Here is a 12,667-nt window from a genome sequence, read left to right as displayed (position 1 = left end):
AACTGCTGATACTTTTATTAACACATGTACCGCAAGAAGTTCAGGATTCCTGTAGAATCCAAGACTATAAACCTCTTCCTAGATCCTGGTTGACTGTATTCACTTACAACTGTGTGTGCTTGTGATAATGTGTGGGAGAGATGAGGGCTATCTGTTTGCCACATTCCTCTTCTCAGTTTGACCTAGACAACAGTTGATTTATGGTGTTGGTTTAAAGCAGAACAAATAGCAGAAGTTATGGTGATGTTCCATGAAACAGTATAAGTCAAACTATCCTCTGAAGATTTGCTGTTGCAGTGAGTCCTTGTATGTTAGTAACCTAGTATTAGGACTTTAGTTTGGCTTAACCAGCACTAGCTGCTGTGACTCTGTTTGGCTGCTTGTTTTCTTCACATATTTTTTTAGTTAGCAGTGTTACTGATTTATTTATTTTTGCCCTGCCAATGAAATGCTGAAGTGACTCCCTGCAAATTCTGAAAAGCGCCTTAGTTTTGCTGGAGAATGTGCCAGAAGACACCAACTCATTGCTGGCTGTAGAAAATGAAAGGGTCCTGAAAGTGAGGATGAGGAATTCAAAATCACCAGAAAAGATTTTGAGATGCTGATAATGGGGAAGCCAGTGTGAAAGGCACAAGCAGGATTGTAGGCAGATAAAACCAGTACCAGGATTTTAACTGCTGGATAATACATTTGGAATACTGGGAAAGATCAGACTATTTCAAGTGGGAGGTGGGGCAGAGTGCACAAAATAGGATAAATTGAAAGAGTGCAGTTTTGAATATATAAAAGGATAAGAGGATTACTGGATAAGGAAAATACAGGGAAAGGAGCCAGATGTACTTTAAGCTAACACATATGGCAGACGAGACATAGATTTAGACATATTCACTAAGGTACAGTATCACCCCAAACCTCCAAATCTGTTCAGAATTCATTGATTGAAGCGTGAATCTAACAGGCTGTCAAAACTATCTATTGTAATTAAGGAAACAAAAACCACCAAGAAGACAAAGGAAGTAATCTCAGAACGGAAGAAACATTATTTTGACAGTTGTATTGCTCTTAATGTGCTCTGCTGTAAAAATTGTCCCATTGTCATGAAGCATGCTTTGTGAAAAAAAAAACCCAAGCCAAAACACCACATCAGTCTCTTTGTTCTGTGTTTTCAAAAATCATCTCTGATGCTGCAAACCCTGCATTTCAAATCTCTGTCAGATTTATGTCAGCCATTGTTTGTCTAAGTACTCTGGCTTGCACGCTGATCATATCATTTTCTCTTCCGGCTGTTCACTGCCTTCTTCTTTATGAACAAATGCTGAAAGTTCACAGAAAGGGTAACTCTTCCTTGTACCTAGTCTGTGCTATTCCATGCTGTGTCATTCCTATGGGAGACAGTAAATTTGAAGAATACTTCGCACAATTCTTTTTTGAGTTCTTCACACCACAAATTTCCTAATTAATTGAGAAGATTGTAATTCCTCAGAGTTTAGCTTGTTTCTTTGGGATTTTTTTTGAAACTGGGATAAGACATTGATATTTTGGAGCCTGCTAAATATGCAAAAATGAATTTTTTTTTTGTTTTCAATGCCTTTCAGCTACTCAGAAAACATATTTTGAATTCTGTATTTAACCTGCTAAGAAAGCTTTTTCTGCAATGTGGGTTAAAACATGGAAGCCATGGTCTTTCACCATTTGCATGCTGGAAATGGGACCAAGTTCTGTTGTAGAAATATAGCAGACATTATCCAAGTCAAAACAGTTAATTTTTCCCCTTGATACCTGTAGACTGACATAATGGTCTCTATAGCATCTCCATGAACTCGCTATTTAAATTTTTTTAAAATCTGTTTTGTCATTCTGTAGCTTCTCATTCCTTGGAACTGAGGGATTAGTTAACTTTTGTAATGGTTCAGTAAATCAGGAGAGCAGAGCCAAATATATTTGTGCTCTTTCTTCTTCTGAAGTTGTACTGTTTCTGTTTGCATAATTCTCTCTAATTACTCTAGATTTGTATTTGCTGGGGATAGAGAATCTGGATCTACCCGCCACTTGACTAAAACTCAACATATTAATTTTTGCTCTCTTCCACCCAGGCAAGATGAGTGCAAGCCAACATACAAAAATCTGGTTCTTCCCAATCTGTTCTGAACATTTCCTTTTCAGCTCTTTCCCAGGAGAGTGGCTGCAAAAAGCTGTATTTTTCTCCAATATGCTTTTCTGCTGGCCTACTCATCCAAGAAAAAAGCTGTCTGTGATTTCCTGCTACCTTTCACTGTGGAAGCCTACATCCTCCCAGCTGGGGTTCCCTCACAATTTCTCGTCAGCAGGGCTGACTGCCAGGGATCAGAGTTACCAAAAAAGGCCTCACACTGCATGAGCCACAAATGTGATGGTTTGACTGCAGCATATCCTGGCTGCCGGGAGAGAGCAATCCAGGAACACCTTGGGCTGAGTGGGGCCTGCTCCTGCCTACAAGATTTCCAGAGGAATTTTTATTGCTCCACAGCCACACAGTGCAGTGACAGATTTCAATATGAAGAGAGTTCCATTACACAGATGTGGTCAGAGCGTTGCAAAGTAAGACTGTGGCTTGTCCATTGAATCAGAAGCTGACCAGGATCTTGGTTACCCTGCTACCTCATCCTGCTGTTTCCCACACAGAGCATGCTCTCCCCTCTGAAGCAATTCTGTTCTCTCTGTGGCCCACCAAAAAATCTGCATCTGGTGCTGTCCTGAAGCATTTGTCAGCCTGATTTGGTAAGTTTTCTCTGAGCTAGGACAGGAAATTTAGCAAAACTTAGCTGTAACTGTTTTCTTTTTTGTCCAGGGATGTGTATGTTGGTCCTACCCAACCTTGGCCAAAGCATAGGAATGTGCTGCTAAAAGGGAAATAGACACCTAAAGCAGCATCTTTCACATTTACCGATAAGACATGAATGTATTATTACCCCAGACTCATCCTTTCTAGTTCCACATTCCTTCACCAAACTGATTACTCAGATGTTCTAATCTGTTTAGCAAAGCTGATGCAGCAAATGTGATGCAACATACCTTTGCAATGTGGACTTTGTACAAAATAATTCCAGCTGATTTTCCTGGAAGAAAATAAGGGATACTGCACCACAGGTGGACTAGTAGGGATGGGAAGCAGCAGCACATGACCAGGAAGGTAGTGATGGTAGGGTGACAGTAATACTGGTTTGTAAGGAAAGCAGCTGCTGGCAGGTTGGAGAACAGTCACAACTAGCTTCACTTAAGTGCTTAATGGCAGAGGGGATGGACATGTGCAAGAATCTGAAGTGACTCAGGCACATGCATGACCAAAACCTTAAGGATCAGGCAGTGCTGATTTCTTTACATTAATTTTTTATCTCAGGAAAGACACCAGAGTTGTGTAGAAGCCTAACTTACTGCTGCTGATGGATCTGGTCCATTGTCTGTGGCTGTGGCTTCCTGGGAAGCACAGAGGTACAGGGCAGGTCTGCAGAGAACTTGTCTCAGAATATTCTTGCAGTTTCCAATGTTGCTTCACATTACATGGAATACAATTACACAAACAATTGAGGGAAAAAGTTGCACTTTCAGCAAAGCACCTAAAACATTATTTTAGGCATTGCTCAATATGCCTGCATTTGATATTGGGCTCTTTTACAGACTCTTATCCATATCTCTGGCAGAAAATTGACTGGTTTTGGATGGGTTACTATTAAGAAGATCAGCTTCTGGATCCAGGCTACATCTGGTAGAACAACATGGGAAATGGAGGCAGAGGATGGTCTATAAAGAGAAGAAGGGAGTAGCTAATTACTAGAGCTCTCAATATTTAGCTACAAGCAGTCTCATATCCTTAATCCTAAACCTAACACAAATCTTGTACTTTCTTAGTTCAATTAGACTCCAACCCAAATGTTTTTGTGGTAGCATTTACTGTGATGGTGAAAGAGTGATTGCAGAATCAGAAATCCACTAAGAGACTTGGAAGAGAAGTGTGTGTTCATACAATCACAAACTTGGGCTTTCACACAGCATTCTTCCCTACAGCCTTTACTATTGATCAAAGTCTTTGGAAGTGTGACCATTTCAAGTCAGCAAATGTAGATCATATTGTTCTCTTTATGTGTGTTGTCAGTGGCATCCCTTGAACAACTTTTGGGAAAAACATAGAAGGACATCTCTTCATGCAAGTACCATAAGCCAGTGCTGAGGCATGTTTATGTTTCATGATCCATTTGTCAGAGAAGGTCTGTAATTCTTTATATATGCTGTGGAAACAGCTGTTAGTACAAGCTGACTTTCTTCCCACCTTGCCCTTGCTCTGGAATGAGCCCATGTGTGCACATTGCCACGATAGCAAGCTCTAAGTGCAGGAAGAATTCAGAGCTGTTTTTAGCCCTGCATGCCAGATCCAGCATGTAAGGTTATAATTAAGTCACTCATTACCTTTTCTTCTTGGAGGGAGCCTTTATCTGTCTACCTATAGATAGTGTGAAGAGCTGATTTTTAATTTAGTACTTGACAGCACACTGGAATGATTTTCCTTTAATCTCCTGGTAAGCACTGCTAAAATGCCTAGTCAGTGGAAAATTACCTTATCAATACCATTAAGTGAGAACAGGAGTTGAAGGAGCCTTTATTGTACAGTCCAAAGTACCTGCATTGCCAAAGACTATAAAACCCTTGTTATGAAGCTTAATGTAGAATGTCACACCTCCAGAACATGATGCAGCTACTACATCATCATGACATGAGTTTGCTGTTTATGTAAAGCCAGGGAAAGGTATTTTTTCAAATTTAAGAACATCATGAACATTTAAGCAGTTTCCAAATGGACGTAGTACAGAAACTGGAAAAATAAGAAAGTCACATAGACAGTAAAATACATCGGCAGAAGCTCTACCCACAGCAGATAAATTTAAAAAAAAACAATCAGAGGGAAGACCTATCCAGACTGAACTTGTGGAGGCTGGGAGGGCAATCTTTTCTACAACAACTCTCTTCAGGAAATTAAACTAATTTCCAAGTTTTTTAGCACAGGTGCTTACTTAGTGAACAGACATCCAACTCAGAATGGATTTTTGGCACAAATACTGCTCAGTGTGGGGAAAATAGACAAAGTGATTCAAGCAAAGCATTTTTCATTTCAGTAGGGGATAACTGGAATATTATTTTGGATGTAAAACACAGTCTTGGGAAAGGCTTTACTAAGATGCTGCATCCTGACCCCTTGTTTGTAAATTATAATAGAAAAGAAACTAGGTACAGGAGAAAAAAAGCTGCTTCTGATTATCATACTGACCCGGCTAGTATCCTCTCATAGCACACTTCTAATCAGTTCCTTCTTAGGATCATCCCTTTGAGGGTACTACCAATAGCAGGTGTAATCATGGTCTTATCAACACTAGATCTAGGCCTTGTCACCCAAATAATTTGAGATTTAACCCAAGATGAGTAGGCATAGTCTCACTGGCCAGTTGGACTAAATGGAAACTTGAGGGTAAGCAGGTGCCACCAGGCAGAAGACCAGATGGTCTGAAACAACAACAGTGTAAGTGAAATGCCTCTATTTTGGACAGGAATAGCAATAGGCATCACAACATTCCATGAAGCTCAGGGAATAAACTCTCACAAGTGTTGTGGATTTACTGTAGATTGTACATTGTTTTATTGTTCCCATTTGACTGATATTTTGGTAAAATCCAGGCTGGCTTGTGATAAACAGGGAATAACTTTAGAAATATTTAAATGAAATTTACTGACATACATTCTTGTGGCTGTTCAGTGAACAACAGGATATTATGAGGTTCTACATTCATAAAATGATACTACACCGATTATAAAACCCAAGAAGGCAAAAAACCCATTCCTTTTGTAAAGTCTCATTACATGCAACCATGTTTAGCAGAATGGTCCACTGGGTTCAAACCATAAACCTGGAAGCGTCAAATGAGGTGATTCAATTTTCCCTTTTGAGCAAATTTGCCTGTCAGACTCAGATAGTCTCACCAGGGAAACTGAAAAGCAGGTGCTGGTAAAATCCTTTCAAATTACATTATTCCTCTGCTGTTTATAGAAGCACACACGCAGGCACTGAACACAAAAAAACCTGTTTGCTCAGTGCAACTGTTTGCTCAGTTTTCTGTCTAAATAGCCAGCTTTTTCTGATCATTACTGCATGTCACACCTGCCCTGTAAATGCAAAATCTCCTATGTATTTGGGAATAACACCTCACTAGCAGTTTTAGCTGAACCAGTGGAGCAATAGCCTACAAAGGCCTGGATATCACCAACCTGGATATTTCTTTAGTATTTGTCAACTGACCATGAGGTGGAAACATGGAAATGAAAGTGCAGACGTAGCAGGAAGCAGAAAGCATTACCACACACCTGTACAAAGGTTCACGTGAAAGCAGTTAATAATATTGAGTTCAGATATACTCAGACAAAAACACACACAAAACTGTTTGTCTTTCCTGCAAATGCTAATGGGAGCTACAAGCTTTGATGTTCTGTTGAGAGGGAGGCTTTCAGCTGATAATACTTCCTGCCTAGAGTGCTAGCTGCATCCTTCACACCAACAGCACCATAAACTTGACACTTTGATACCTTGACAGAAAACTAATTCAACAACTCCTCAATCCAAACAGTCATTACAAATCCTCATTCCTTTTTTCACTAACTACAACTAGAGAAAACACAAGTGATGTGCCCCTCTTGCCTTTCACCTGCAAATTCAAAGCATCCTTTCAGAACCTGGCACTACTAACTACTAGTCCTACATGGCTGGTAGAACTCAGCTGTTTTTCTTGTTTGTTTTTCTTCTTAGTTTTCAGCCTCTGTGCTGTCAAGGACAAAAGATAGACAAAACTGGAAAAAAAAAACCACACGAGAAAATTTAAAATTGTCCTTTTAAAGTAGGTTTCTAAGCAGTCTATGAAGCAAATTATGAATGATTGTTACTAAGAGTGCGTGCTAAGAATTTTGTGTGCATTTTTGACATCCCCAAAGTCACACATCTTTCCCATCTACTTCTGCAAACTCGCGCTGTTGCCATAAGGCCAAACCCCTCCTCGTAGCCTTTGTATGCACTACCTGCCACACACACTGGAATAAGTCTCCCTGCTCTTTAACAGACTCCCAGCCTTGGGGGAAGCAGCTTTTCCTTGCTAATCCCTGCTGCTAGCACTTCCCTCCCAAACACTGGGGCAAGCCCCCTCCACCCCAGCTGCAAGCTTGAATCACAGAATTTAAATCAGCCCACTCCCTTCTAAGCTTTCTCCACGTGGGGCCTTGCAGCTCCCTGGAGTACCAGAATACTGCACACTGCCCACCTCTGTCCTGATGCCTGAAGAGTGTGACATCCTGAGACATCCTCCTCCTCCCTCTAGGAAAAGGGGGAGTGAGGGTAGCATCTGAGGGGTAGGGCAGAGGTCACCCTGAACTGTGCCAGAGGGCTCGTGGGGCCGCTGTGACTGAATTGTCACAAGCCAATCCTTTCTCTGGAGCATAGTTCACTTTCCTGTGTTAGAAGAATGCTGTTACACCTTTGTCCAGACTCGCCTCCCCTGGCATGCTGCTGCAGCAGGCTAAAGGGCACACATCCACCTCTGATTGCTCATTCCATACAGTAATTATTTTGTTCTGTATGGCTAATGATAAGGCCTTAGCCTGCCTGATTTACTTAAGGCACCTATCAAATATTATTGCTCTCCCTGTTCTCCTGTAGAGAAGCACAGACTTGACAATGTAAGGTAAGTAAAAGGCTAACTCAGTTCAGCTGCTGGATATAACCAAGTCTTCTTGTAGTTTTTTTGATAAAACTGACTCATGGCATCAATTTTTCAACCACAGAGGTAGAGACTTCTGATACAGAATTAAAGGGAGGGAAGAAGAGAGGGTAGAGGATGAGGTAAGAGTCCAAAACATTACATAAGCTGTGCAACTGTGGAGGAAAGCAGGGGAAAAATGGAAAAAAATTAAAAAATAACTTATTTCAACAGTTTTCTTGTGAAGCTAAGTTTTCCAATACAGTAACAATAGCTGAGGAAGCAAAGGCAGATATTTCAATAGGGAGAACAATCAAATCTCAAAAATTTCTTACATACTGTCCTCATGTGGAATCTTGAGCCAGGCAGGCATGTTAGAGCCCTCAGAGCCCCCTAAGCTGCCTCAGCATTCTGATACCCATCCAATAACCTCCAGGGAGGAAATCTGGGGAACTTGAGAAAACTACTAACATGTCCCCAAAACTCTGGAGGCCAAACTTGCCCTTATCATTGAGATATTATTTGCTCTTGTCATTGAGATCCAGAAAGAAGTCACACACAACAGAGTCGGAGGAAGGACTGCAGCAGGATGCAGTTCCTAACCCCTTGTGGTGGGTTTTGCACAAACTGTACCATGAGGTACAAGCCTCATGAACATCACATTTGACTAAAACTGATGGATAGACTTGGGTTTATCCAAATTATAGTATTGAGTCACTGGTTTTAAAAAAGTTTATTTAAACAAAGTAGGTACATTTCACAGAAATGGTTATAAAATGCATAGCATATTATAAACAATACTGTTACTTCACAGACAGTAGTTATTGTCCTAAATATTGCTTTTTAAAAACTAATGAGCCTGCTTGGTGAATCAGAAAGCTAAAAATCCCCATCTTAGGCACTCTGGGAAAAAAAAACAGTATGTGATATAATGAAGCAGGTGTCCACTTTTTCATTCACTCTACTGATTGTTTGTATTGCTGCACCATTAATTTGCCAGTTCTCATTATGTGGAAATTCCCAGTCTCTGGAGTCACATACGAAGATGAGATTTCCATTTTCTGGACTACAAATTGCAGTTGCTCAGCCAACCAAAACCCCATGCAACTCCAAGGAAAGCTGACTGAGGATCTTCACGCTGATTAACGTGAAGGACAGAGACCCTATGATTGGACAGAAAACTAGCAGTTTTTCTAAGTTCTGCGGGTGCGTCACACCCATATTGCAATTCATAAGCAACTTGATTGCAAATTGGCAAGTCCATACAGATTTCAGGTTTGACTTCAATAGACCTTGAATGCCCAGTAGAAACAGACCTTACCCTCAGCAATGATACAGTGTCACAAAAAGTGGAATTAAGCCTTTTTACAGCGCTGGAGAACTGAGCAGACCTCAGACATTCATGATTTAGCATACCCAAACAGAGAGGCATCTGTTTTCTGATCTTTGGGATGTAAGGGTGCAGAGAATTAAGTACAAATGAAGAGTACAGCACCAATCCATAATCACAGCTAAAACAGATACCTGCTCATTCACACAACACTTCAGTACATGAATCATGACTGACGTTCTCCGCGTATATATTTGTATGACAATAGGCATAAAATACATGTTGAGGTAAAAGGATATGCACCAGGTTTGCACTGGTGAAAGCAACTCTAAAATCAAGCAAGCTATAAAATCCATTAATTCACACACGAAAGAGAAAGAAAAATCCCCACATTTTTAAAACATAGATACACGTAGACCAAACGATATATGTTTGCAAAATATATAGATACACGCTGAAGAATCAACTGACTTTTTTGCATTATGACATGAGCTTTACAGTAGTTTAAGCTTGGCTTGGACTGAAAATAAAGAAGCTTGAACTCTGGCCAGCAGAGCTCCTTTGGAACAGTTTGTCAAGATAGAAGAATGAGGTCTGAAGCAGTCTAAGAACATTGATGTTTCATTCACCATCTTCAAGTAGTTTTTGTAAGTTGTTCTGTATCTTAGAAAAAGAGAGCGAAAGAGTTGTGAGGCAAGAAGTGTTACACTGCATTTTAAATAAAAAATAAAATCAAGACATACTTTTTATGTTAATTCTGTTACACCTTTTCATACCTATAGTATTCCTGTTAAATGCTTCCCTTATTATCAGTGTAATGTAAGTGCATCAAATGTAACACCTAGACAATTAAATAGCAAGTTTCATATAATTAATATCCCCTGAAATTTTCTCCTATATATTGTCTCCTCCATTAGTCATAAGACAGAAATAAAAATCAGAGCTAGAAGCAATGGGACAAGAAACTGAATTATTTTCACCTTGCCTCAAACCTCCAAGTCATAGCTCTATGGCTAAATGGATAATTCAAGTAGTTTTGGAACAGCTTCAGCCATGATATGTGCACAGCAAAGTATAGTCTTGTAATCATTAGCAGACATGTCCCATTTACCAGATTTAGTGAATTGATTGTGGGCTGTCTTCCTTTAGCTGCAATTAAAGTAATGTCAGCCAGTTGCATCCTCGAGAATAATTTGAACAGATCTATTTTTACACAGCCTATTTATCCACTTTTCATCTCCTTGTCCTTAAAAGCAGAGATGAGGGAATAGAGTAGGTCACATCCCCAGACACACATGTTCTCAATATCTCAGTATCTTAGTAACTTTGCCAGCACTGGTAACAGATTTAGTCACAGCTACTGTCAGGCTTTAATTTGAGGAGCCACTGTACCTCCTGTTCAAAGATTCCACTTTTCAGTTCTGTGTCATGATTTCTATCCCAGATGCACACCTTTCTCAAGAAAGACATTTTGAGGAAAGGGAAACAGTAAGAAGCACCTAATTTTATGAGAGCTGCTTCACAGGTAAACAGGAATTTCCTTTTAGCTTGGTAAGTTAGTGTAAGGGAATGAGTAATATTAGGCCACATTTTCCCTCCCACAATTTAATAATGCTTTATCCTATGATAGACACAGTGCATTTTAACAAGCTGCTAAATGCAATTAAAAGCCAAGTTAGCAGAATTTTGCTAAACAATGGCAGTTCCTTGACGCCAAATGTGAAGGAGAACTTGTAAAAATCACAAGGTTGCACAGAAAAAGTCATTGCAACATATTTGTGCACCAATTTTTAATTGCAGAGTAATTTTTAGTTTTAATAATAAGATAAATAATTTTAGATAATAATTTTAGATAATTTCCATGCTCCAGTTTACAGTGGTCATGGGGAAAGTAAGGGGAAACATGACAAGTTATACTAGAACATGTATGCTACCTTTGCTGCTGCAGCCAGTTACCAGCACTTTTCACTAAGGCATATGAAACTGTTAAACAACTGCAGTAACTTTGCTCAGCTTTTTTCTAACAAAAAGCTGTTAGATTTCTAACCACTACTCATCTAGATTAGAACAGGATGTGGCAATATGCAGCTACAGGCAATTCTGATTTAGCTTGTATGCAGAGCACTTCATCACCCTGAATATCTGGCAGATAAAGTCTTTAAGGCTCCAGTCCTGTAGACACCAAACAAAGAAAGCAAGACACCAAACAAAAAACGCACACCACTTAAGTCTCTAATTCAGGACAGAAGGTCACTTCTCTGGGAACAGCTGAATGACCTAACCATCCAGCTGTCCATTACTGTCTCCAAGCAGAGACTATATAAGGGAGTAGGACACTGCCCAGCTTTGCTGCAAAGGGCTGGCTGGCCGGCTTCCCACTGAAATGAGGTCTCCTATGAACCATCTTGCCAGCCTGTCCCAGGCAGCCAGAAAGCAGTAACCTCCTAAATGACCTAATTTGGCTGAAGACTGTATCTGGCAAGCATTTTCCCCTTGTATTCACACTGTTATTATCCAGAAAATACAGAGGTGTTAAGCCAGCATTACTCTAGATTTCTATAGCCAAGAGGGAGATGATGTGGGGGAAGAAACCCCTTTTTGGCAGTATTTCTAAAACCTATGCCACACATGTAAACAGTGTTGTTATATGTTCTTAGCTTCATGCTATTTGAGAAATTTGGTTTGGGGAATAAAAAGGTTTTGAAAGACCTTGGCACAGACTCAGTCTTAGAAACAGAGGCAAAAATATCCCATGTGACTTAAGCACAAAGGAATTCAAGTAACTTTTGGTTTTGTTCCACTAGTGCTTTTGTCATGCTCAGCCTGTGTATGTGTACCCAACACACAGCTTTTCACCCACCTGTACTGGGTGCTTTTGTCAAGGTTTGGGGGCAGGTGGGGCAAGGTCTGCAGGGGCAGCAGCAGTGTGCCAGGGCCAGGGGCTGCCCTGTGCTGGACACAGCCATTCCAACAGCATCCAGCAGACCCAGCACAGGGCACAGCCAAGAGAGCAGTGGAGTCTCTGGTAAAGTGTTTTAGAAAGGGGAAAAACACCAAATAAGGAAATAAGGTCTGCACACCCACTTGTTTTGCATAGGCTTGCAATTTAAATCACCAAATATGTTTAGCTTTCCAATTAGAGAATGGTAAAAAGCAAGGGTCAGGTACAGGGAATTGCATAACAGGTGCAGCAGCATTTGTGTTACTGAAGTGAAACAAGCACATCTCAGCCACTCTGTGTTAAGAAGCTGACTACATATGTAAGCAAGCACCATTCTTCTTTATTAAAAACCCAAAACTCCAACAAAAGCCCCAAACAGAAAAATTAATCAAATACCAATAAAGGTTGAGTTTAAAATCCTTAGCCCTGATGGACTAAAAAAAAAAAGAAAAACAAAGTTGAGATCACTACATAATGCAATAATCACCCCTGAAGTGTCTGCCTCAGGGACACTTGGCCTGGTTATAAGCTTCAGCTCAAGGCAAAGCTTTTACACATACCAATGTTTATACTAGGGTTAATTTATAGTCCAAAAACTAGTCCTTTGTCTAGAAAAACATGCCCTCTTTTGGT

General features: G+C 40.2%; 1 protein-coding gene across 4 annotated transcripts in view; it reads right to left on the bottom strand.

Moving 5' to 3' along the window:
- Positions 1 to 8,481: 8,481 nt before the first annotated feature.
- Positions 8,482 to 12,667, bottom strand: part of GRAMD2B (GRAM domain containing 2B) — a 42,101-nt gene continuing 37,915 nt past the window's right edge. For 2 of the 4 annotated variants that reach the window (XM_059873915.1, XM_059873916.1), the window contains exons 14-15: positions 11,954 to 12,115; positions 8,482 to 9,756 (exon numbers count right to left, since the gene is read on the bottom strand). In XM_059873915.1, coding sequence (XP_059729898.1) covers positions 11,972 to 12,115 — 144 coding nt within the window. In that variant the 3' untranslated portion in view covers positions 8,482 to 9,756; positions 11,954 to 11,971. The remainder of the gene's footprint in view (positions 9,757 to 11,953; positions 12,116 to 12,667) is intronic. The other 2 variants (XM_059873918.1, XM_059873917.1) reach the window with 2 other exon arrangements.

Source organism: Haemorhous mexicanus, chromosome Z, assembly GCF_027477595.1.
Source record: "Haemorhous mexicanus isolate bHaeMex1 chromosome Z, bHaeMex1.pri, whole genome shotgun sequence".
Lineage (NCBI taxonomy): Eukaryota > Metazoa > Chordata > Aves > Passeriformes > Fringillidae > Haemorhous > Haemorhous mexicanus.
The sequence above is the reverse complement of the archived record's forward strand: the minus strand, read 5'-3'. Positions and strand labels throughout refer to the sequence as shown.